The 26,965-nt window shown below is 45.2% G+C and overlaps 1 protein-coding gene across 3 annotated transcripts in view; it reads left to right on the top strand.

Moving 5' to 3' along the window:
* The window catches only part of LOC101937159 (acyl-CoA (8-3)-desaturase-like), a 36,540-nt gene extending 10,920 nt beyond the window's left edge, over window positions 1-25,620 (top strand). For 2 of the 3 annotated variants that reach the window (XM_065591839.1, XM_042841697.2), the window contains exons 2-13: window positions 5,383-5,493; window positions 6,033-6,230; window positions 8,411-8,512; window positions 8,743-8,871; window positions 12,129-12,189; window positions 13,310-13,383; window positions 13,948-14,045; window positions 14,610-14,706; window positions 15,361-15,440; window positions 16,579-16,704; window positions 17,562-17,672; window positions 19,791-19,927. In XM_065591839.1, coding sequence (XP_065447911.1) covers window positions 5,383-5,493; window positions 6,033-6,230; window positions 8,411-8,512; window positions 8,743-8,871; window positions 12,129-12,189; window positions 13,310-13,383; window positions 13,948-14,045; window positions 14,610-14,706; window positions 15,361-15,440; window positions 16,579-16,704; window positions 17,562-17,631 — 1,146 coding nt within the window. In that variant the 3' untranslated portion in view covers window positions 17,632-17,672; window positions 19,791-19,927. Of the gene's footprint in view, window positions 1-5,382; window positions 5,494-6,032; window positions 6,231-8,410; window positions 8,513-8,742; window positions 8,872-12,128; window positions 12,190-13,309; window positions 13,384-13,947; window positions 14,046-14,609; window positions 14,707-15,360; window positions 15,441-16,578; window positions 16,705-17,561; window positions 17,673-19,790 lie in introns of all 3 variants that reach the window. The other variant, XM_005289236.5, reaches the window with a different exon arrangement.
* The last annotated feature ends 1,345 nt before the right edge of the window (window positions 25,621-26,965 follow it).

Here is a 26,965-nt window from a genome sequence, read left to right as displayed (position 1 = left end):
AGATTTCCACACCCCCAAAAATGTGTTCTCCGCAGTCCAAGCCTCTCCTGGACAGTCTATTGCCCCTCTAAGGGGATCAACATACAACAGTCTGCTACCATAAATGGAGGTTACCCAAACAATTCACAACACTGTATTAGTTTTAATTAAAGAATAAAAAAAGTTTCTTTAACTACAAAGAGAGATTTTAATTGAGTACAAGTAATAAGGCATTAAAGTCAGAAATGGTTACAAAAATAAAGATAAAACGCTTTCTAAACTTAAACTAGAGTTGGTTCAAGGTGAAGTCTCTTACCACATGTTTTCAGTACATTGGTGACCAAACTTTCAAGCTGGGATCTCCTCCCAGAGTCCACCAGCTGTTTCTTTTGTCGTCTTAAGTAAAAAGAGAGAGATGGACAGGGAGGGAGAACTTGGGGTGTCTTTTTCCCCTCACGTCTATAGTTCAGTTACCCTTTGAAATGCTTTTTCATGGAGGTTACCCCTAGTTAAAGTTCATTCAAACAGTAAAGAAGGTGGTGGTGTCTGGTGGTGAAAGAAGTTCCATGCTGTTTGTTCTCACGTCTGTTTGCTGAAATGCAGATTTTCCTTGGTTTCATCAATATTATTTGGGGGGAGGGTGGGGCAATTCATAACTTTACATATAACATTGCTATATACATTCTATCATGATATTATCTACCAGTAAGTTATTAGTTTTCAAATGATACGTTACAAGGCATATTTTGTACAAAGATTATTACAGTAGGGTGTGAATACAGGGATGCATTCCATCACAGTGAGAAAGAGAAACTGATGGAGAAACCCACTTGGGGGAGAAGTGACTGAATTATTCCTTCTCCCTGCACTGAGAAGGGAAAAGGGAGGGTGTTTTGAATGATTGCCTCACCAGTGGGGGTGGAGGATATTTGAGTGACTGCTTGATGTGGACGAGTCCTAGGTTCTGTGACCCTTTGACTTGTTGGGCCAGGGGTTTGAATGTCCCCTGACCAGTTCGTGTTTAACAACCACTCCCTACTTGACTAGGTGCCCAGTATAGCAGTTCCTCGCCTTCTCCCTTCTGTTGATTTTTATGAACTGTGGGTCTAGAGCAGAGAGTGACCTATATAATAAGAGTTATATACCCAGTTATAAGAGGTCTTGGGTTGGAGGAAATTGGTGTACAGAAAGGGAGGAGAGGAGTCCCTGTCCCAGACCTTACACCCCGGTCTACACTTTTCACTGTGTAGTTTCATTAGCTGTATCTTCATGCGTGGTGTTGTCTTCCTTAGCTGTGCCTCATGTGAGTCTAGCAGGAAGACTCATACAAACTAGATTGGGCATGTGCAGCAAATGTTTTTTGAAGCCCTATGACTCAATCAAATCAAAACTAATTTTCTCTGGACCACTCAAATGGGATCAGGATGGGGTTGTACTTGAGTGGCTAGCCCAAGCGGCTGCCTGTGCTACCATGGCCACACTGCTATATTTAGTGCACTATCTTGAGCAGAGCTCACCTGTGTCTGTCTGCCTGAGCTGAGAATTACACTATCCTGCTGCAGTGTAGATATAGTCTCAAAGGCCCTTCGATATGGGCTGTTTCCCTGCTAATTTCAGCTTTCAATCCTCTGCCATTTTGGCTGTAAAGTGGTTCAAGAAAAGGTCACAAGGAGGGGAAATACTTTTTACCCAATCTTTCCTTTACTCAGAAATCTTAGTTTGTTGTAGAGAAATAAATGGCTGGATTTGCAGAATCTGTATGTGAGGAAAGGCAAGAAGAAGAGTCAAAGATGATGCCAGTGATGTGAACTCGGAAGATAGGAAACATATTAATGGTTTTGAAAGGCAAAATAAACTCAGTGTTCGGACCAAATTAGTCCTGGTGAAACCCCACCAAGTCAGTGATCTTGGATCAGAAATGCATTTGGCCTATTGACTTTTCAGTGGCTATGAGATTTCCAAGGGGAGAATATAGGCAATAGGTGGAGAAGTGGAACTGGACTGACAGTAATAGTTTGGGGATGAGAGGTAAATTTGGGAAACAACAGCGTGGAGGTGATACCGAACCCAGGAGAGTCATTGAATATAGTTATCCAAAGGAGAAAATGTAAAGGGAAAATAAGAGAGACCTGGAGGACTCTGACAGAGAAAGGAGTATGTGAAGGCCCTAGATGGAGAAGTCAAAAATGTAAGAGGATACCAAAAAAGTGGAGAACAATGGAAGCCCTGTTTCATAGATTTGTAATGTCTAAAGGCAGAAGGGACCACTGTAATCAACTAGTCCGATCTCCTGTACATCACAGGCAATAAGACTTCCTTGAATTAATTCCTATTTGAACTAAACCATATCTTTTTGAAAAACATCCAATCTTGATTTAAACATTTCCATTGATGGAAAATCCACCAGAGCCAGAGTTGTTCCAATAGTAAATTACCCTCACTGTTAAAAACATGTGCCTTACTTCTAATCCAAGTTTGTCTAGCTTCATCGTCCGCCATTGGAACTTTATATATCTTTGTTCTACTGTGTCTGAAATGGCAGGGGCCAAGGATAATGATGATGGAGAAGAGACCCATTAGAAATGGCTAAAGGAGAGAGTAGTTAGGGATATAGGTGACAGAGATTACTCTGAAGTGAGTGAAGCTCATACTGTAGAGGGTCAAAGAGAGAACTGGAGGAAGGGAAATGGAGGGCAGAGAAGTAAACTGCTCACATGAGGTTAGAGGTGAAGGAGAGGAGGGATATGGGTATTAAAGAGACAGGTGGTGTCAAAAGGATATTTTGGGATTGGAGATATAATTGCATGTTTGGAGGTAGAGGGGAGAAAACCAGAGGAGAGATTTTAGGATAAGAAAATGACTGGGAGTGGACAAGACTGAGGACACACGTTATGGAATTGGAGACTGGAGAGGGACAGAATAAAAGAAATTGGATTCCAAGACAGAAATTCAGGAGGGGAGGGAGAGGAGAATGAAGAAATAGAGAGGTCCTGCCAGATGGTATTGACTTTGGCTTGGATGATGATGGCAAAGTGAGGTTACATATTTCTGGCTCTGAGCATGCCGTCTCTCTCAAAGCACTCAGCTTGTTAATGTGCAACCACAAGTCCTGACTCCAGCATCACTAGCATAGATTTATAGTTGATAAATGTGCCTATACACTGTGGTGCTAATGGCATCTTTGGTTCAAAACACCACCTGCAGGTTCCAACTATCACAGCACCTTCTGGAGGTTGTGCTACTTGGTGGCTTCCACTCAAGTGATGCTAGGAATTTGACTCCTCCTTGGGGTTTCTTGAGGATCAGCGGGTGCCTCTTTGTCAGTGGCTACCTGAAGCTGGGCAGAATTTCAATGTCTGTGAGTACTGACTCAAAGATCAGGGCCAGAAGGGCACAGCCTAGCTAGATATTGTTCCCGAACTTTGGTTTATTTGTTTCATTCATTCATTCATTCATTAATATCCATCTATTTAATCGATGGATATTTGTGAGGCTCAGGACAGGAGAAAGAGAATTAGTTTCTCTTTGGAGAAGAAAATGTATAATTAAAATACCAAAAAAAAAAAAATGGAGCAGGTTCATTTAAAAAAATATATTATATTCTGCTATCCTACTTCTTTGTTCCTCTGTATTTTGTAATGGATCCCAAAGCAAAATGTCGCTAAGGTCAAAGAGCATGGGAGCTCACTACTGGGTTTGTTCCAATGATTTGTGTCTGGATCTGGAGGGCATATGGGGCCTGTTGGCTCTAACAACATTTTGCCAACGGAAATATTGTAAAATTGGCAATTAACAAGTTGTTTGCAGCGTTGTAGTGGTTTTGGTCCCAGGATATGAGACAAGGTGCATGAGGTAATACTTTTTATTGGGCCAACTTCTGTTGGCAGAAGAGACAAACATTTGAACCGCACAGAGATTTTCTAAGAAGTTGGTCTAATAAAAGATATTACCTCACCCATCTTCTCTCTGTCTCAGTTAATGAGTCGTCTAAAGCTTTAGACAGTTGATGCATACCAAAGGCTTAATCCTTCACCATTCAAATGAATGGGAGTTTTTCCATTGACTTAAATGGGAGCAGGATCAAGTCCCATTAGAGCTTGTCAAATAGTGTTATTACTGATAACATTAACAATTAATTTATATTTCAGTAGTGCCTAAGAGTCCCAGTTATAGACCGGGACCTCATTGTGCTATGTACTGTACATACAGACAGTTCCCGCCTTAAGGCACTTACAACGTCCGTTGAACAAATTAACAGAAACGTTTTACCAATATTTTCAAATAGATTATGCAATAGGTATATATTTGCACAACTCTAGTTACTAAAACTCTAGATACTAAAAGATACTTTTTAAATGAGACAAAATTATCATTTCTCTCAAAATATTTTATTATATTAGGGTTGAAAGAGACCTCAGGAGGTCTTTCAAGGTCTTTCAAATTTTCAAGGATTATTTTTTTTGTAACGGGAGCATCTCTTTCAGATGACCCAGATATGAAGCAAGATGTTTTGAATCCATCTAATATTGTACAAACTACCAAGAATGACTCTTTCTTACCAATTTTATACCCCTTTATTGCTACATCTCCAGTAAGCTCAAGAGTAAATGTATGAGCACAGATTTATCATGTGTTTTTTTCTTGCTGCTATTTTTAAATACAGCACATAGTCCTGACTGAAATTTTTTTGAACAAAAAGACTTTCACGGAAAATATTACCTTGTTTTGAAAATGAAATGTGTTCCAAAAAACTTCACTTTTTTGAAACTTTTCATTTTTTGCAGAATGTTTTATGATTTTTTTTCAGTATTTTTTTTTATTAAAAGGGTTACCGAAAACATGATGGAAATGGTTATCAAAACTTTTATTTCATACAAATCATTATTGTAAATGATGTAATTTTTATTTACAAAATTTCGGAAACACTGATAACCATTTTTAAAATGTTTTGGATAAATGTTTTGAGTTAAAAAATCACAAATAATTGAAAGAAGGAAGGAAGGAAAAGGGGTCTGTTTTGAACCCAGTGAAAGGGGAACACTTTTGATTTTTTTGTGATTTTTTTTTTTTTTTTTCATGTTTGAAACAGATCTAACATGATTTAATATGTTGAAATAAATTGAATTTTATATGAAAGTATACATTTGTAATTAAATGTTGCAGGCATACTCTGTTTAGTGTATTATACAAGTTAAACGTTTTTTAATGAGTATTTTAATGCATTGATTTCAGATGCAGAATCGAACAGGAAACATACAGTATTGTATTGAATTTTAATCCAGAGTTGCTTCCTGCTGAGATGGGACCTCATTTTCTTCAGCTAGCTTAATATCATTTTAATAAGAGGTTAGCTTAATATCTTCTGGGATTTTTCTCACTCCATTCACTTATATGTTTTTTCAGGATCCCTTTGAAGCATTTCACATTGATAAGGGGCTGGTGAGAAAGCATATGAGCTCATTGCAGATCGGGGAGCTGGCCCTGGATCAACCAAGCTTTGAGCCCACCAAAAATGTGAGTTTGTACAAAAGGCCAGAAACACAACTGGATCTGGAATTGGGAAGATGCTCTGAGAAAATGCAAATCCACATTTCATTCATGTACAGTCTGTCAGAACCCCCAATATACTTAACATTGCATATGGAAACCAGAGTGTCTGGTGGAGGAGGGCTGAAGAAACATTGGCTGTGAGTTTCCCCTGGTGTCCTAGTGACCCACACTGGGAATGGCAAGTCCAGTCTCTCACAGACTTCTGCCCAATACACAATTCCCACAGTGAATCCCACATAGCAGCGACAGTAGGGAAGAATGTGTCAGCCACAGGATCTCCCCAGTGGTACAACGACTGTCAATGGGGTTGACAGAGCCTGTCAGCTGTTCCCTAGTGTTGCAATGTCTCTTTTCAGAGGGAATAGAACCTGTTGGTAAAATGTTTCCTTCATTGCCATGATGGCTTCTCTGCAGAGCAGGAGCAGAGTAAACCTGCCAGCTCCTTAGGCTGTTGTTTTGCCAACCCAGAGTGAAGAATGCTATAACATTGGGTCTCCCCACAGAAATTGCTGGTAGAGGACTTCCGGGAGCTGCACACCACTGTTGAAAGAATGGGACTCCTCAACCCCAACCATCTCTTCTTCTTCCTGCTTCTCCTGCACATTCTGATGCTGGATGTTGCTGGATGGTTTGTTCTTTGGTATTTTGGGACATCTTTAGTGCCTTTCCTCATCTCTACAGTGCTGCTGACTATTTCTCAGGTAAATTCCTCAACCCACAGAATGTAGTTTGGGACCAGCTTACCCTTCCTCACACTCAGGGCCAGTTACATATTCCTATTATATGGCCATCCCTCTTATCTTTGCTGTGACTAGTCACCTGACTAGCAGGATGCTCTTTCTTCACCTGAGGTTGTATCCGTACCAAAGATAAAAGGTTCAGATAGAGGTACTCAGAGGACTGTTGGAATACTGATTTGGGGGAGTTCAGTTACTGGAGTTCTTGTCTTGCCCAACCAGAGGCACCTTAGAAAATGTCGTAGGAGTGATGGATGTGGGGAGCTCACAATTTCTCAAGTCCTCAGCCTCATCCAGCGGGTGGAGGTACAGTCAGGGCCAGTTCTAGGTTTTTTTGCTGCCCCAAGCAAAAACATTTTTGGCCACCCCCCACCCCACCCCTGGGCTCTCACCCCCACCTCACCCGCACCTCCTGCTGCCCCAGCCTGGGTTTTCCACCCCACCCGCACCCCTGCCACCCCAGCCCTGGGCTCCCCCCACCAGTGCTGACTCCACCCTCGCCTCCAGCCGGTCCGGCGCCGGCAGGGTCGGGGTAAGCAGCGGGGCTCCCGGGCCGCGCCTCAGCCCAGGATCCCTCCAGCCGGGGCTCCTGCCTCCAGGACCATCCGGGACCCGGGAGGGCAGAGCCAGGGGACTGCCCTGGCAGGGGGCTGAGGAGCCAGGGCAGGGTAGCCCCAGAGGGAGCGGAGCCCCGGAGAGCGGGACGCGGGCCCCACACGGCAGTGCCCCGCCCTCTATGGTCCTGCTGCTCCTGCTTCTGGCTGCCCTGCCACAGTCCTTGGGCAGCTTGGCCGCTTCGCCCAGCCCCAGCTGCAGTGCTGGGGGGCAGCTGCCCTGCGGCATCTGCAGGCAGCTCCGTGTGCCCCAAGGGGCGGCCCCCAGCCCGAGTGTCCCCCCGCTAGGAGCCTGCCTGGCCCAGCTACAAGGTGTGGGCGCTGCTCCCCCATGGCACCAACTGCAGTGGCCCCAGGGTGACGCACTGCTGCTGCTGCCAGGGGCGGCTCTAGGCTTTTGCCACCCGAAGCAAAAAAAGGAGGGTGGGGGGGGAAAAGACGGCCAGAATGCCACCCTTGAAAATGTGCCACCCCAAGCACGTGTTTGGTTTGCTGATATCTAGAGCCGGCCCTGGGTACAGTAGGCAATAATGCAGAAACGCAGTTTCTAAGGGGCTCACAGCAGTTCTAGTCACAGCTTCTCCCAGAAGTCTGTGTAAAGAAGTTAGCCTAAGGTAGAGATGCTGCATCTAGTGAACTCAACCCTGTGGAATGTTTGGTTTTGTTTGTTTTATTCTGACTGAGTGAATGAAGTCAGAACAGTCAGTACATCTCCTTCCTATAATCTGCTAGACAACCTCACTCCACGCAGTCGCCATCTTATTAAAAAAAATGGTTTCTTCTGATCTTTGATCTTTTGAATCTGAACTTTGAGACACATTCTGTGTATGAACCAAGCTTTTTCTTGTGTCCCAAATGGGAGCATGAGTTGCCCTAGAGCTGAGGACACAGAAGCACCGAAAGACACAGTTGCCTGGTTGGTCCTTTGGCATTACTAATGCTCAGAGGAGATGGCAGCAAACCAGAGGAGGGTTCTTCTCAAAGGAAGGGTACTCGTCTACAGAGTTCAAACTACTGCTATAGATTTAGCTCCAGTCTTAGTTCATAACCCTCCCTTGATCCACTACTCTCTTCCCACCAAAGTAGCTGGTAGTGTGAAAAAAAATGCTTTACTGATACCAGGAACACATGTTTTTACCAATCTGGGGTCGATTGCTCTGATAGTGAAAATGGAGCGAGTGCCCTAGAGTTCACTGAATGGAGTCTCAACAGATTGCAGGCAGGGGACACTGCACACAGAGGGGTACCTTAGGACAGAGTATATTGACAATACAAAAGATTTCCTTCATACCAGCAGAGGGCATTCTCATCAGGTTGGCTTGCACTGACTGTACAGGGAGAGAACATCCCTCTAGAGAATGGACAGACATCTCCCTGGTACTAGGAAGAGAAGGTCTCATTGAGTTGGGGAGCACTGACCTCCCAGTTTTCATGGAATCGGTAGGACTGAGCATACCACCGCCCTGGCCCTGATGCAGCTGTGTACTAAAACCTGGCCCTGCTTGTTGAATGATCTCTATTCTTTTTCAGTCCCAGGCTGGTTTTCTGCAGCACGATTTGGGGCACCTTTCAGTTTTCAGCAGTACCAAATGGAACCACTTGGTTCACGAGTTTGTGATGAGCCATCTGAAGGTAAGTGCCTGATACTGAGGGTGTTCACCCCGCTTTGGCAGAACTGATCAAGCATGGGGGGGGGGGGTCCCCTTTCAGTTCAGATAGCATTACGCTGACATTCTGCACTCTACATGTAATTAGAAGAATGTAGTGCAGCACTGGGAAGACGGTCAATATGTGACCGATGAGGTGATTTAATATTTGGTAGTGTTGTAGTCTGATTCCTGTGCTCTCCTCATTTCCTGCAGGGGCTTTCAGCACAGTGGTGGAGTCTCCACCATTCCCAGCACCATGCCAAGCCCAACTGCTTCCATAAGGACCCTGATATTGCAATGCATCCCTTCTTGTTTGCTTTGGGAAAGATACTCTCTGTGGAGGTGAGTGTGGGGGTGGGCTAGGAATTATTTAGACCACTGAAAGATATAATGCTAAAAGAAATCAGGAGGCTGTATGTTTGGGAACAAGCTAATCCCTGGATCTTGCAAGGGGCAAGGAGGGAATACAGATCTGCTGCCTGAAATCTCTTTGGGTTCTATCAGAAACAGAAAAAGGAAGAGCGAAACAGATAATAGAAGATGAAAGGAAAACAGCGAGAGCAAAAGGCAACAAGCAAATGAGGGAGAGCTTTTGTTGTGGCCTACATTTGCCTATCTCAAATAGGTGTATGACACATCAGAATGGGCTGATTCTCACCCCTGTCCCCTTAAGAGATCAGATTAATTTTCCTTTCCCACTTCCTTGCTGTGACATGCCCAGAGTATAATCTAGACTGATGAACAGATGTGTCACTTCAGCCCTCTCTCCTGGGGTGCCCTTTAGACTGTTTTGCTGCAGTAGTTACCACTCCCGATGTGCTCTCACACAGCCTTCAGAATGTAAGTCAATCCCAGCTATATAGTGTGAGTGCTGCAGCAGGCACTCTTGAACCACACCGCAGGGTGACACTAGCACACTCCCAATCCCAGGCTTTTCCCAGAAATGTACGTCTAGTACTGCCCAGCTTTCTCCTGGACAATACAAGTTCATAGAAAGTCTGTCATTTTATTACTAGAAAATGATGTGCACAAATCCTGTTATCTCAAATGGAGTTTCCCAAACACATCAGTTTAGATAAAACAATAAAACAAGTTTATTAAATACAAAGAGATTTTAAGTGAACACAAGTAATGAGGCATAAAAGTCAGAGTTGGTTACAAGTAAAATAAAGGTAAAATGCAACTGATGCCTAACTTAACAAACAAGTAAATTGAAAGCAAAGTCTCTCTCACCACATGCTTCAGCAGTTCTATTGGCTGAACTTCTTTCAGTTAGGATCCCTCCCATAGTCCAGTGCTGCTTCCTTTGTTCTTCAGATGGTGTGAATGCCGTGGGCAGAGCAAGGGGAAAGATCATTTGGGGCATCCCGCTTTTCTTTTTATAGTCCTCTCCTTCCTTTGAGAAGCTTCTCCAGCTGGGAGCAGGGCATCAGGCACTCTCCCTGGACAGGAACTTTGTTGTTTCTTTGCTAAGATGCAGACCCTTGCCCATGTTCCTTTCCTGCCAATGAACAGCCACCTAGCAAACGATGATCCACGCACTACTTTGAGATACTCAAATAACTGACTGCTAAAAATGCCCTCTTCTATCTATATGACTGGTCAGAATGTGTACCCAGACCTATCATACACTGGTTTGTCCATAGTGATCCATACATTTATGAACTTCACGCTTGATTATTGCAATTCATCGTATCTATGAATAAACCACAGACCCCGCAAAAAGCTCCACTTGGTTCAGGATACAGAAGCTGCCTACTCATCAGCCAAGGCCTTTGAGAGCACATTGCCCCTGTGCTCCTCTCTCTGCGTTGGCTCTCCAGGTAATACAGAATGATTTGCGGAGTTTTGGTCCCAATATTCAAAGCTCTCCAGGGATTAGCTCAGTTACCTGAGAATCTTTTCCTTCTGTGACTACGACTACTCACTACTGCTATGTTCCTGTGGTACAATGGAACTGTCAGCTTCAAGGATGAGATTATTGACCATTGGAGACAGAACTCTCACCCCTGGAACATGTGAGGATGACAAATCTCACTATCTTCAGGACAAAGTGCAGCTCTCAGTTCTATGGTTTAGCCTTCCCACAATAAAAAGAAGTTCATAAAAATATGGGCTTAGTATAAAAATCAAGACAGATAGTATTCAAGCAGTGATGCCTCCTGGTGCTTCACCACTGTGACAAAAGCAGCTCTGTGGATCACTTGGCTGTGTTCCATGTGCCACAATCTAACACCCGCTGTATTAGAGCTTTGCACAATGCTACTTATCGCTACCTCTCCCCCTAATAAACCAATCTAACAATTCCAGCCTAACTTCATTAACTGCTGGAGCGACATTATCACTTAACTATGACAGAACTATGCTTTATATATTTCCTATAACACATGTGTGTGTATATTACTGACATTTTTAGAGACCAAGGGTACATCTGCATGCTTCCCAGCATGGGCTGACAGACATGCGTTAACTCTGCTTGAACTAGTGCATGAAAAATAGCAGTGTAGTCAGTGTAGCACAGGCAGCAGCTGCCTGAGTACAAACCCACCTGAACCCCCTAGGTACTTGGGCAGCTTGCCCGAGCTACCACAGCGCACAGCAACATTGCTATTTTTAGCTTGCTGCTTGAGCACAGCTAGTGCATGTCTGTCTGCCTGCACTGAGAAGCTCGCTCCCAGCCGCAGTGTAGTGGTACCCATATTAACCCAAAAGAAGATCAAGAGTCTATTCTTAGCAGCAGGAGGAAAGATCTGCCAATACCCACTATTGCCATTAATCATGATGAGCCATCTGAGATTTGCACATGGAGGGTCACTTCACATTTGATTCTCACTTACTTCACATGGAAGAGTGGGGAAATCGGCCACCTCTGCAGCTACACATGGGTCCTGAGATCAGTAGGTGAGGTCAGGTACAGCATTGTGCTAGCAACTTTGCAGGGAAAGTGGTGGGCAGATACTGCATTAACTTATTCATGGAGCCCCCTCTGTGCAGAAATGGTGGTCTTTCTTCTAGAAAACTTGTGTGGAGTTGGGGCAGGTACCCCACAGCTAGCGTGGAGGCGCAAGGCCTTAGCACACATGGTGATAGCTGCCAGCAGATCTCCAATATCCACAATTTCTGAACCTCCAGTTTCTTCTGGAGGGATGGTGAACCATGTATCACAACTGGAATCTTGTGGAGTATTCCTCCCAATTGGAGGCCCTCCTTCAGGTTTTTCCATAGGAGGAACCATCTCGACTTGTATCTGGAAGGTCTTCTACTAGAATATGCTCCTTAGACAGAAGACAATTTTGGGTGTAAAGTTTCTGGACTGGTATGTCACTGACATTAAGTATGCAAGAGTGGGGGGGGGGAAATTACAAGATGCTACACATATGTATTTGAGATTGTAGGGAAAATGTTTATTATATTGCATTGTTTGTGAAATAGTATATAATGATGTAATGAGGCCTCTTCTGATCTCCCTTACGCTGTTGTAATTCAATGGATTTAGATGTCTGAGCAGGTGTATCTCAAGGAGGAGGAGGCAATGAAATTTATTTGAGTGAGTGTTTCTCTAGCTCAGCTGACCTGCCATGACCCCCTCTTTTTTACAGCTCGGCATGAAGAAGAAGAAGTTTATGCCTTACAATCATCAGCACAAGTATTTCTTCGTCAGTGAGTATACCTGCTTTGCCCAATCGGTCCTGTCTAACAATCACCACTGACTCCTATATTAAATAATCCCAGGGGCTGAGAGGACTTCTCTCCCATGACAGTCTTATAGGAGATTACAGTGTTTGGGGTACACAATCTATGGCTGAAATTGTTACCTCATTTGCTAAAGCAGCTGACACAAAGCAATGGCAAAAAGGTGAAAGGAAAGAGGAGAGATGAGGATAATTGAGGAGAAGGAGATAAGATGAGAGGGACAGATGAAAGGAAACTGAGGAGTAGTCATGGAGGAGAGGAGATGAGGGGGATGGAAGGAGAATCCATCTATTCCCTACCGTCACTATGCTATCTGAGCACCTTATCAATGCAAATGTTATAAATCCATTATTACAGACAAATGTAGCTCTAATGCAAGGTGGCGATTATGGAGAGTGAGGTGGTCTGTCAGGGAGATGGGAACAATACAATGGAGGGCTTTAAAGATCAGGATCAAAACCTTGAACTTCATTCAGTATTTGACAGGGAGTCGGCATGTGTAGTGCCAGAGGCATGCACTGTCCATGGTCTGTGTTGATATGTGTGTGTGGGTTGCTGCATTTTGAGCCAGCTGGAACACTTTACAGGATATTGCTCTCATTCTGATATATTGCATTACAGGAGTCAAGCCTGGAGGTCATGAAAATGTGGATCATCATGATCAAGTCTAAATCTGACAGAAAGGAGTCCAGTGGATAGAAGAGAGCAATTTCACTGCTGTAGCTATTTGGGTATTCAGAAGCATTGATGAGTTCAGAAAGATGGTGTGTAGCATCAGGTTCACCTATTGACTTTCAGGTGCAGGGAGATGGTATGATTTGCATTTAGTTGGAGGCAGGTGCAGATTTGAGAGTCGTCTATGCTTTGCTGGCCTCTGAATCTATAAAATGGAGGGAGAAAGGAAGGGTAGTAAAGAGGAGAGTAAGGAAGGAAGATGAGGAGCGAAATCTCTTGGGAAGCATAGTTCAGTGATGAGCACTGGAAAGCCCCGGAGCTGCACAGAGCTCTCCTTTCATTCTGGTTTCCAGGGTGTTCATTAACTAGGTGAGGCTGTTAATGTCTCTGATCTTCTTGTTTTCTTCTCCAGCTATGCCCCTGCTTGTGGTTCCAGTGTTCCAGTTGTACTCCTTGTACTTCATATTCCAGCGCAAACTATGGAGGGTAAGTGCACTCAGTATTTCCCACAAACCTTTGCAAATGGGCAGCTGCTCTTCTAACTGAGGAAGTTTTAGGACCGGGCCCTTGTTTGTCTAGAATGGTGAAGGAGAATTACAGCATATGGATCCAAGGCATCTTCTGGGGCTGGATTCATGTTGCTGTGAGGGGGTGAAAGGGAACTAGAATGCAGGGGCAGCCAGTGGGGCTTAGAGGATTGATTTCTTGAGCTGGATTCCTGTTACTCCAAGGTAGTTGAGGGAAGCTACAGTGCAGGAACAGTGAGTGGGCCTTTCTAGGTGAGATTTTTTTGGGCTGGGCACTCTCTGGTTTGAGGTAATGGGGGAAATCCACAATACACGGACCATTAGTGCAGGTTATAAGGAAACTTCCCAAGTTATGTCCTCACTGATGTGGGAGAATTGAGCGGAGCTGCAAGGGATAGACATGGAGTGATCCTTACATGGGGGGATTTGGGGCTTCTATTCCTCCCATTGAGGGATGGTGGAGGGATACTGTTCTGCTGTAAACTGCTGTCCTGATGAAGGTTTCTCTCCTTCTGTCTCACAGGAACTAGCTTGGACTCTGACCTACTTCATCCGATTCTTTCTTTTCTTCGAGCCCTTACTGGGAGTAACGGGTGTCCTGGGATTCCTCCTGCTACTCAAGTAATCCTCACTCTAGGCATGACTCCCTCTGCCTACTGATACTCACACCTGACTGACTGACCCCTCTTCTCTGCCCTCATCGCTCATTCCTTCCCATCTGTGATTGCTTCTAGCCACTCTGCTTTTCTCCCTTTTCCATCATTGATTTCTCTCTTATAAGAGTACAAATTATGTTTCCATACATTGCCCTCACTTTTGTCGGGGCCTTTTACTGACGACTCACTGGGTGGAACATAAGAGAGAAGTTATACTTGGTAGCCACTCATTCTGGTGGGTCTGAGGGGGCCTTCTACTAGCCAGAAAGCACTTTACCAGGCAGACATTGGGTTGGGATTGCAGGCCTGTTACTGGCCATTGCCAGTTTGCATGGGCATTTTACTGAGCAGTCAGTGCTTTGGGTGAGGTGGCCAGTTACTTATCTGTTGCCAGTTTGGACTGGGGTCTTATCTGGCAACCTTTGGCTTGGGTGCAAGTTACTGGGCAGTTCTTGGGCTGGCTTGATGTGTGGGTCTCCATCTGCTGTGACTATATGTGGCAATGACTGCTTTGTCTGTATCTGCATAGCGTCCTAGAGAGTATCTTGTTTACCTGGATATCACAATTGAACCACATCCCTATGCACATTGATTATGATAACAATATGGACTGGTTCTCTACACAGGTAAGAGACACTCTTTTACCAGGGTCTGTGGGTATGAATCCCAGGGCAGGGATACTGGGAGCATACATGAAATTTTGCAGTGGGGATAAAGCTCAACCAGGAGCTCCTGAATGATGAGATATTGGGAGAGGAAACTTGTGATCATCTGTGTGGGGTGGTGGGGAATGAAGCCTGGACTAATTAGGGGTTACATGGAGACTGCATTGATGTAAAAACCAGAATGAGAACATATAGATATGGAAGCAAAGAGAATGGTAGGTAAAAGCTGCCTGATCCAGGGCACTCACATACAGTTCTCCCTGCATAAGAGGCTCTGATATTCTTCTCCTTTCTGTTTCCTTGACCTTGTAGCCATTTTTCCCCAATAGAAGATATGAGATAAGGAGTGGGAGGACAGGTCTATGCCGGTCCAACTGACGAGGCCATGTCACTCCAACCGAGTGAGGACCTGATTAATGCAGTAACTATTCCATATCCTAGCATGCCATTCTCACCCAGACCTGGTCTCCCTGTTCTAATGAACAAGGAACTGTAATCCCCACACCACCCCCAGGTAACCCTGCTCAAGTTAGAAGAAAGTGGAGGTCAGGGGTTGGTACCAATTAATCCACTTCCATAGAGCGACACTCATTTCTCTCTATTTTTCTCCCCTAGCTCCAGGCGACATGCAACGTGGATCAGTCCCTGTTCAATGACTGGTTAACTGGGCACCTGAACTTCCAAATTGAGCATCAGTGAGTATAGGTGTCAAGGCTGCTTCCCCACTTTGAACTTTAGGGTACAAATGTGGAGGCCTGCATGAAGACTTCTAAGCTTAACTACCAGCTTAGATCTGGTCCGCTGCCACCATTCCCAAAGCTAATTCCCTTCCTTGGGTAGCCTTGAGAAACCTTTCACCAGTTCCCTGGTGAATACAGATCCAAACCTCTTGGATCTTAAGACAAGGAGAAATTAACCATCCCCCTCCTTTCTCTCACCAACTCCTGGTGAATACAGTTCCAACCCCCCTGGGATCTTAAAACAAGGAGAAATTAACCATCCCCCCTCCTTCCTTTCACCAACTCCTGGTGAATACAGATCCAACCCTCTTGGATCTAAAAACAAGGAAAAATCAATCAGGTTCTTAAAAAGAAGGCTTTTAATTAAAGAAAAAGGTAAAAATCCTCTCTGTAATTCAGTATGGAAAATAACTTTACAGGGTAATCAAACTTAAAGAGCTCAGAGGACCTCCCTCTAGCCTCAGGTTCAAAGTACAGCAAACAAAGATAAACACTCTAGTAAAAGGTACATTTACAAGTTGAGAAAACAAAGGAAAACTAACACGCCTTGCCTGGCTATTTACTTACAAGTTTGAAATAGGAGAGACTTGTTTAGAAAGATGTGGAGAACCTGGATTGATGTCTGGTCCCTCTCAGTCCCAAGAGCGAACAACTTCCCAAACAAAGAGCACAAACAAAAGCCTTCCCCACCCCAAGATTTGAAAGTATCTTGTCCCCTTATTGGTCCTTTGGGTCAGGTGTCAGCCAGGTTACCTGAGCTTCTTAACGCTTTACAGGTAAAAGGATTTTGGAGTCTCTGGCCAGGAGGGATTTTATAGTACTGTACACAGGAGAGCTGTTACCCTTCCCTTTATAGTTATGACAATAGGCATCTCAGGAGGAGAGGAAATTCCCAGGGGGCACTGGTGGCAATAGGTCTCAGCAGGAGGGGGAAGGAACTCCCAGGGGCACCACTGGGTAATGCATCCAGCAGAAAGGGCAGGAATTCTCAATGGAGCACCAGTGAGTACCGGCCCCTGGGGGAGGGATGGGATTTCTACAGAGCTCTGAAAAGTTTAGATCCTACTGAAACTGCCTCATTATTTCTCCACAGTCTTTTTCCTCGGATGCCACGACACAACTACTGGAAGGTGACCCCCCTGGTGAAGTCACTATGTGCCAAACATGGCATCGAGTACCAGAGCAAGCCCCTGCTCACTGGTTTTGGAGATATTTTGCGGTAAGTATGGTGCAATAGTTGCTGGCAAGCTGGGGTCAGGTGTCGAGACAGAGGGATGCATGATACAGGTGAGTTGGGACTGGATGACTCAAGATTGTGAATGACTCACAGTAAAGATGGTCCAGTGTTTAGGGCACTAGCCTAAGACTTGGGAGACCCAGATTCAATTTTTATCTTGCCAGATTTCCTGAGTGACCTTGGGCAAGTCACTTTGCCTTTCTATGCCTCAGTTCCCCATTTGTAATATAGAATAATAGCACTGCCCTACCTCTCAGGGGTATATTAAGAACAAATACATTAAAGATTGTGTCAATCACACCATCAGCAGATGGGGTTGCAGCGATCCTAGTGTGTGGAGGACACCATTTTTGTCCGCAGTGTGACCGTGCATGCACCATACATACAGGGTCATGCAGTGCAGAAAATGCAATTTTGTAGAGCGAAATGGCATCCCCCATGTGGCATGACCTCACATGTACCATGCATGCAAGGTCATGCTGTGCAGAAGACACCATTTTGCTTTTCAAAATAGCATCCTCCATGTTGTCTGGGGTCCTGGAAGGAAATAAATAATTAAAATAGGGTCATGGCGACAAAAAGTTTGGGAACCACTGCCTTAGAATGGGATACTGAGTCTTTCACTTCTAGATCATAGCTTACAGTCTAGGCCTAGGTCTGTATGATACAACTAGGCAGCTGTGCAAATAGCAGCAAATGACATTATGCAAGTCCCTTTGTGTGTGCACGTTGCATAAATCTACAGAATGTCCACTGTTTTACCCTCCTCCAGCTCTTTCCACCTGTCTTTGCATCTTTCTTCTCTATGTTTGTCTGTTTCTTCTGTGCTTCTCCATAAGGGGAGTTTATTGGATTTCCTCTGCCTGGTTCCATGCTTCTGCCCTTAAAAGAACATTAAGAGACAAATAGGAAGGACAAACACCTCTTGTTACAAGCATTCTGTATAAAAGGTGTGTGTGTATTGCATGTGAATAATTATATGAGGGAGCTGGTAGTGATCCCTCTTCTTACATTGCCCAGCCTGTTCCAGTGGTTCTCAAACTTATTTTATAGTGCTCCCCTTCTTTGTGTCAGTAGTCGTTTACGCTCCGCCTTCCCTCCCCCACGGCTCCCAACACACAAGTACGTATACTGCTGACCAGCTCTGAAGGCAGAGCAGAGAGCGGCGGCGGCTGGCCGGGTGCCCAGCTCTGAAGGCAGCGCTGCTGCCAGCAGCAGCACAGAAGTAAGGGTGGCATGGTATGGCCAGCCAGCAGCTGCTGCTCTCCTTAAGCTTCTCACCCCTCCCCCTAGAATACTTCTGTGCCCCCCAGGGGTGTGCCCCCCCAGTTTGAGAACCTCTGTTATAAAGGATTCTTTCAACTTTTTCATTAAGAAGCTTTCACACCTTGATATTTTTGCATCAGGCTTTTAATTTTCAGCAGGGGGAATCTTCTTGAGCTACAGAAATGCCGTTTCTTTGTCTCCTAAATTCCATTCAGATATAAAGTTCCCTTTTCTCACTGGTCTTCCTCATGAAATGTTGGCAGCCTGCCAAAATCACTGAACATTCCAAGATTGGGTTCTCACTTGCTGTGCATTGGGAACAGCTGGAGCTTTTGAAGTGGTGGTAGTGGTGTGCAGATGAAGATAGCCTGGCTTCCCCTGTGTTGTCCCTTGGACCAGTGTAAGGCCCCAGTGGCCCATTTACACTTACTGAGGCCCCACATGGGCCAGAAGCTCCCCCAACTCCCTCTACGGACAGGAAGGGAGAGGCTGGGCTCTCTCCAAGCATTATCCTGTACCCAGCACAGGGCACCAGTGGCCAGTCCCTCCTGTGGGGGAATACATGGGTCAGGAACTACTCCTGCTTTAGGGAAGGGGGGGAGAGAGACAGGGTTGTCCCCCTGTTCCCTCTTCTGGGAAAACTACATTCTCCTGCTGCCAGTTAATGTTGTTAGTCCGGTAATTTGAGTAATAATATGTTGTGTTGCCCTGTGAAGATTTAGGGCTCAAATCCTGTTGATCATTCATGATGGGTTTTGGGGGAGGGATGTAGATTATCAGAGTTGCACATAATGGAATTTGGTTTTTACGTTTCTTTTTAAGAAAAGCCCTAGGAAATCTCTCTCTCTCTCTCTCACACACACACACACGTTATTTCGTTTGCAAAGTCAAGAACTTGAAAGTTAGGAAATACCAAATGTGCAGTTGAATGTACACTGATAGTTCTGTAATCTTTTCCATATGCATTATGATAAAGTCTTTCATTGCATGATCACATACGGTCCCCCTCCCCCTCTTGCCTCATTCAGTGCCTAAAATGGAGAAACAAAGGAGCAGAATTAAGGGGTCCTGCCACATAGTTTTGGTTTCATGATTAGTACACAAGGACTTGGTCTTAGGCAAACCATTTAGATGTACAATAATGTGCTACTATTGAGTAAGTTTGTACTTGATTTATCACTGGTCTTTTAAATTTACTATTAGAATTCACCTAATCCCTCAGAGGAGGAGTGTGATTTCTCTGGATCATGATATCAGCCCCTATCACTGTTGGGCTGTACTTTGGTCTGTGTGGGTATTCAAAACATCTCAGCAGAGTTCTATCTCCCCATGGAAAAAGCTGAGGTTCAGGCCTCTTTTTGCCTGTATTGATTTCAACTTTATTTTACATGTTTGGGTTTGTTTCTATGCAGTAGTGAAAATTTATTTCTTCTTCCTGCCCCATCTCTCTCTCAGGAGAGTGTCAGAGCTCTGATGCTTTGTTTCCTCTGGTAACTTTGATATATGTGCTTCCCTAATCAGTACCTCTCAGTCAGCACAGTGGCAAAATGGCCTAGAAAACTCTGTAGAGACCTCAAAAGGAGCTTCATATTGTGAGGCAGCATTCTCAGGTAATCCAGAGGCTGAATGCCGTCATGCATGCTCTGAGCCCATCACCTCTTGTCCTTCCAGAGTTAAACAGGGGAGATGGGGCTTCACACTAGATTCTTGCTTTCTGTCTCACCCCTGTATATTTTTTCTCTTGATTTTATGTTCAGTCTCCTTTGCTGACTAATTGGGCTCCAACTCTCTCCCCTCTGCAGATCTCTGAAGGATTCGGGGGAACTCTGGCTTGATGCCTATCTGCATGGATAAGCAGCAGCAGCTCCTATGGAGGAGTTACCTGGGATTGACTGCCATGAAGATGTAGTACACAGCAGGTTCAGGGAGATGAGTGGGCCTAGTTGCTGCGGTGGGAGAGCTGTTGGTCTTAGTTTCAGTGTGAGTGTGGGGTTTTATGATACACTTTTTCTCCTATTCTACCTCTGTAAGGTGTGGTATGGGTATATGGGGACCACTAGAGGTTAACCTTACTATGGGGAAGGTGGCTTTAGCAATGGGAACAGCAGCCCTTCTCTCTGCTGACATTTCCCTTGCTGTGTACGTGGCAGTGAATCCTATCCAACTTCTTCCTAGTGTGACAGAATCAAAGTGAAAATGGGGACAGTGTAAATTCTGGGGAGAGAGAGAATGTGGAGAAAAAAGGAGAAAAGCCAGTGCTGAGAAAGACAAGGAAGAGCCTTTAAAGGCTACAATATACATTTAAAATCTATCAACTAAGTATGTAAGCCACAAAGTGGATGCGAGACTGAATAGTGTGGACATGAGATTAGAGGGGACAAAACTCAGGGTGGGGATGGATACAAGACCATAGAGGTGAAAACACCAAGCAGGATTACCATGAAACCAGAGGCAGTACACAAGAACATAGACATGAGACTAGAGCTGATATGGCATGTTCAGTGGACCCACTTATGTGAGTGCCTTTTTGACTATATATATGTGTAAAACACGTAGAGAACCTCGATCTCAGGTTAGTTGTCCATTTGCAATTTTTAGTGAAAAGAGTATGAGCAGTTTCCCCCCTGCCTAAGGCAAATTCAGGTGAATAAAAGGGTTAATTGAGCAAATACTGATATTGCATGCATGATAAGGATATACATTAGTCCAGGGGAATCCCCAGTCTATTGGTTTAGGTGTTAAAATACCTCTAGAGGTTTAGTTTAGGAGAAAGAGTCTTGCAAGACTCAGAGGCAGATCTATGGTAGAGTGATTTCATTTTTGGTGTATCATAAGTTGTAAAAGCTGTCACAGACACGTCAATATTATGGCTTTTAGTGCTTACCTATATGGTGCTGCCTGAAGCTTTAAGGGATTCCCAAAGTTGCAACTAAGTGGTGCTGTCTCCCTGGCTTCTCTTAGAAAGTAAAAAATGGTTGCTAATTTGAACATGGGTGTTTGGCCAATTAATAGGGCTGAATCATTTCTGTCTGTAATGGACAGTATAACAGATCCAAGTTTCCCCAGACTTAACAGCTGTCAGTAGAGATGGAACTTGCATCATTCTACTCCACAATCACAAGCCCCTACCATTTAAAGAATCTTCATTAACTGTAGCAGTATTAAGGCTTATGATACATACCTGACTTTCCATCAAGTTGAGCCAATGACGCACATACACTGTAGGCAGTATATTACACTTGGTTGTTTCTTGTGTTACGTGCTTCTGAAGGGGTCTTCATAAATACAGTTCTTCGAGTGCTGTTCCTGTTGGTGCTCCACTTCCGGTGTCGGTATGCCCCAGTGCCACTGATTGGAGATTTTCAGTAGCAGTGCCTGGTCGTGTGCGTATGTGCGCAGTAGCCATCTTGTGTCCTGACCCACTCAATTCCTTCTCAACTGTCCTCAGCTGCAGACTGAGCTCCAACGGCAGTGTCAGAAATTTACCTAGAAAAGATTTAGAAATGGTTATTGCTAAGTTTAGTTCCCAGCAGTTAGTTTATAGTTAATCTTAGGTTTCAGAGTAGCAGCCGTGTTAGTCTGTATCCGCAAAAAGAACAGGAGTACTTGTGGCACCTTAGAGACTAACAAATGTATTAGAGCATAAGCTTTCGTGGACTACAGCCCACTTCTTCAGGATGCATCCGAAGAAGTGGGCTATAGTCCACGAAAGCTTATGCTCTAATAAATTTGTTAGTCTCTAAGGTGCCACAAGTACTCCTGTTCTTTTTTTTTTTTAGCTAATCTTAGGTTTCCGGTTAACCATTTAAACTTTCCTGTGTGTTTTTAAAAAAAAATCTCAGAGAGCTCTCCTCTCAGTTTCTGTCTCCTTGTACCATGACAAAGTTGGACGGCGAAAATACCAGGCTCCCCTGGTTTTAAACATTGCACTTCATGTAAGGATGCTATGCCTATCTCTGAGGACAGCGCTACAAGCGTCCCTTGATGTCGCGGACATGGCCGCTCACGACGGCTACAGCTATAATCACGAGACTGGCATCCTAGTTACAATCTTCCAGAATCCCAAAGTACCTCCAGATTAAAGACCTTCCCTTTGACAGAGAAAAATTATTTTCCATGAAGACTGACGAAGTCCTACGCTCAATGAAGGTCTCTCAAACAACACTCCAAACCCTGGGCATATATACACCCCCAATAGACCTAGGAGATACCAATCTTATAACCAAAACAGGGACACATCAGTTCACTGACAACAGAGACCATTCAACAATTCACACAAAAGACATCGTTCACAGAGATGCTGACCACCTCAGTCCCAGTTGACTGCGTCACAGGTACCACCGGCCAAGAAGCAATTTTGAGGATTTGGTTGAGGGTGCGACAGCCAGCACATGTTACACAACCTATCCAGATGTTTGGCAACGAATACGGCCATTTTACCAAGCGTGGGCATCCATCCCTACAGATCACTGGGTACTGGAGATAGTACGATCTGGTTACACCATCTCTTTTATCTCCATCCTGCCTACCCATCCCCCTTCCCCATCCCTCTTCAGGGACCCTTCTCACTAGCATCTTTTGTGGCAAGAGGTAATCCATCTTGTACAGCTAGGTGCCATGGAACTCATTCCAGGACAACACAGGGGGAAAGGGTTCTACTCCCATTACTTTGTGACCCAAAAGAAAAATGGAGGATGGAGATCCATTCTTGATCTCAGGAAACTCAACAAATGTATCCGTACCCAAAGATTCAGAATGGTCACCCTGTACACTATCATCCCTGCGCTGCACAAGGGGGACTGGTTCTCACCTCTGGACCTATAAAATGCATATTTTCACATTACCATCCATCTACTCTAACTCCAGTACAACAATTGACTTCATAGGAGCACACCTGGACTCAGTGGAGGCCAAAGCATAACTGCCAATGCTTCAATTCACAGCAATGACCTCCCTCATATCGGTGGTCTCAGACAGCCCCTGGGTGTCTACATGCACCTGCCTACAACTCTTGGGATGTATGGTGGCCACCACTTTCACTGTAACACATGCCAGACTACACATGTGCTGTCTCCAAGGACTGCTGAGCTTGGTATACATCGCATGGAAGCACGTTCTAAACAAAAGGCTCACACCGACCCCAGAGGTCACCACGATGGTGTACAAACCCAATAAACCTTTGCTCAGGCATCCCGTTTCAATAAGATCCTCTATCCATACAACAGATGCTTCACTGATCTGATGAGGAGCTCACCTGAACCAACATACACTCCAAGGCAAATTTCCCCCCACAGAAACACACTTACACCTCAGTCTGGTCGAATCACACACGGTCCGCAACGTGTGCCTACATTTTCTCCCTATTATATGTGGCAAAACGATAAGCGTCCTGATGGACAACATTGCGTGTATGTTCTATATAAACTGCCAGGGTGGAGCACATCCCTTTCCTTACGCACAGAGGTCTTAAAACTATGGAACTGGTGCATAAAACAAAACATCATTATTATCGCAGCATACCTCCCGGGTCAACTGAACATAATGGCGGACACATTAACAGACTGTTTCCCCAAGAACACAAATGGGAAATGAACAACGAAATATTACAACATATATTTCATGTGTGGGATCTTCGCACAGAGATCTGCTCGCGACAGTAAACACAAAGTGCCCAAAGTTTTGCTCACAAGCAGGACTGGGAGCATGATCCCTAGGAGATGCCTTTCTCATCAAATGGAATGCTCCCCTCCTATATGCATTCCCACCGATACCTCTGATCTCCAGGGTAATACACAAAATATGAACCAACAGGGCCAAAATAATCCTCATAGTACCGACATGGTCCAGACAGACTTGGTTCCCTTACCTGTCACAGATGGCGATCTGCACACCATTCGTTCTCCCTCGCCTACAGAATCTTCTCTTTCAGGATGACAGTCAAGTCCTCCATCCGGACCTGGAGAGACTTCACCTGAAGGCATGGCTCCAATGCGATGAACTAACCTGCTCAGAACAAGTAAAACAAATGTGTGTTCCTGCTGTTTATTAACACATTATTTACCTCCAAAAATGGAAAAGATTCTTCTTATAGTGCCAGACCAAACAAATATCTGCAAGACAGGCCCCGCTTCCACTAATCCTGGAATACTTATTATCCCTAAAGAACTCAAGATTTGCTATGAGCTCACTTAAAGTTCATCTTGCTGCCATCACAGCCTTCCATCAAGAGGTAGACGGGACCTCAATATTTGCTCATTACTAAACTATTTCTAATGTGTATACAGAACATGTACCCAGACATCCGAGAACCCACACAAGTAGGGGACTTAAACCTTGTGCTCCAAAGGCTAACCAGAGCCCCATTCGTACCTTTAGCCACATGCTCATTACTTCATTTATCTCTGAAAGTGGCATTTCTGGTTGCCGTTACATCAGCGTGGACAGTCAGCAAGATAAGGGTTCTCATGGCTCACTCCCCATACACAATATTCTTCAAGCATTAGAACACACCCTAAATTTATGCCAAAAATTTCGTGTGTTCCACCTCAACCTACCGATCCATGTACCTGCGTTTCATTCAAAACCACATACTAACACACAAGAGGCGACCCTGCACATATTGGATGTGTGCCGTGCCTTAGCTTTTCATCTGGACAGAATGAAACCCTTCTGAAAATCACCCCAACTCTTTGTGTCAACAACAGAATGGTCTAAGGGCTCTACCATATCCATGCAAAGATTATCTAAAGGGATATCCAGCTGTATCCACATGTGCTATGTGTATCCACTACACAACACTGAAGCCCCATCAGGCATCAAAGCCCAGTCAAGAAGAGCTTTATCTACCTCCATAGCATTCCTACACAACATCTGCATTCTAGACATATGCAGGGCAGCCACCTGGGCCTCCAAACTCACATTCACAAACCACTATGCATTAATCTCAGACACAAGATGAGGCCTTATGGTACTAGTCTCAGCAATGAACCACAATCCAAAGTCCCTTCCATCCTTATGAGGGCACTGCTCTACATTCACCTGACGTGGAGCACCCATAGGGACAGCACTTGAAGAAGAAGAGAAGGTTACTCACCCTGTGCAGTAACTGAGGTTCTTTGAGATGCATGTCCCTGTGGGTGCTCCACTACCCACCCTCCTCCCCTCTACTTCGGAGTTCGCTTTAAGGACTCTACGGTAGAGAAGGAACTGAGGGGGTCAGGACATGCGAGCGCTAGATGAAGTGCCAACGGCACCACGAGATGGCTATTGTGCATGCACGCCCCAACCAGGCACTGCTACCAAAAAACGCCAATCAGGGGCACTGGGACACATCAACACCTGAAGTGGAGCACCCACAGGGACACACATCTCAAAGAACCTCAGTTACTGCACAGAGTGAGCAACCTTTTCTTCAGGCAGAAAATGAGAATTCTACCCCTCCACACTCACACACTTTTAAAATATTTTATTGTGATATACAAGGAAATATACCACCACTACCACCCACAACGAAGACATAGGATGGATCTAAATTGACATGTTTGTGGAGGACAAGCATACAATATATAGCATAAAATTTTGATTCTTACTGTATGTAATTTTTGTAGCAATAAATAACCATTCTTTGCTGTGTGTAAGTTTGATACTGTTTGAATCTATAATGATTGCAGGGTAATTATATACTGAAAACAACTGAACTAGTTAAGGATGCCATGAAGTGAGGAAAATGGGCTTGTAGCTTTTTATTTCAGAATTTATAATGCGAAAAAAATAGCAAAATATTATAAGCCATCATCTACCCCTACTTTAAAGAGCTACCCTAGTCTGTTAAGCTACAACATAAAACAAGTGTTAATATTTCTGGCCTACTACAAGCAGGCTTTTATATTGCACCCCTATTAACTCTAGCAGAAACTGAAACCTACCCGAAGAGCAGATCTGCTAAATTTCATGCACCTTGTATGCCACTGATGCATGCAAGCCACCAGAGCCGGTACTAGCCCATTGGGAGCCCTAAGCAGGAATAATGGGGTAGGGGTGGTCCCTACCCACCCCCCTGAGAATTCTAACTGCATTATCTCCACAAATTGGGGCCCTCTTGAGCTGCGTGGAGGCTTTAAAGCAATTGCTTAGTCTGTCTTATGCCTAGCAGTGCCACTCCAAGCCAGCCTCTTCATTTGCATAGACCGGGGCCGGCAAACTTTTTGGCCTGAGGGCCACATCGGGTTTCCAAAATTGTATGGAGGGCCGGTGAGCGGAGGCTGTGCCTCCCCAAACAGCCAGGCATGGCCCGGCCCTGCCCTGCCCCCTATCCAATCCCTTCTGCATCTCGCCTCCTGACTGCCCCCCCAGGACCCCTGCCCCATCCAACCACCCCTTCTCCCTGATTGCCCCCAGAACCCCTGCCACCCCATCCAACCCCCTCGCTCCTTCCTGACTGCCCCCTGGGGACTCCTGCCCCATTCAACCCCCCTGTTCCCCACCCTCTGATCGCCCTGACCCCTATCCACACCCCCGCCCTTGACCGCCACCCCAAACTCCCCTGCCCTCTATCCAACCCCCCTGCTTCCTGCTCCCTTACCGCGCTGCCTGGAGCACCGGTGGCTGGCGGCGCTACAGTTGTGCTGCCCAGAGCACCAGGACAGGCAGCAGTGCCACCCAGCGGGAGCCAGCCACACCACCGTGCAGCACAGAGCACCAGGTCAGGCCCCAGCTCTCCACCTGCGTTGCCCCAGGAGCTCGCAGCCCCGCCGCCCAGAGCATTGTGCTCGTGGTGCAGTGAGCTGAGACTGCAGGGGAGGGGGAACAGCAGGGGAGAGGCCGGGGGTTAGCCTCCTGGGGCAGGAGCTCAGGGGCCAGGCAGGAGGGTCCCGTGGGCCGTAGTTTGCCCACCTCTGGCATAGATCAAACTCTATGTCCCACATTCACATGGAATAGTCCGCAATTTCAGCTCACAGTCATTAGAGGCCACTGTGGT

Source organism: Chrysemys picta, chromosome 4, assembly GCF_011386835.1.
Source record: "Chrysemys picta bellii isolate R12L10 chromosome 4, ASM1138683v2, whole genome shotgun sequence".
Lineage (NCBI taxonomy): Eukaryota > Metazoa > Chordata > Testudines > Emydidae > Chrysemys > Chrysemys picta.
The sequence above is the reverse complement of the archived record's forward strand: the minus strand, read 5'-3'. Positions and strand labels throughout refer to the sequence as shown.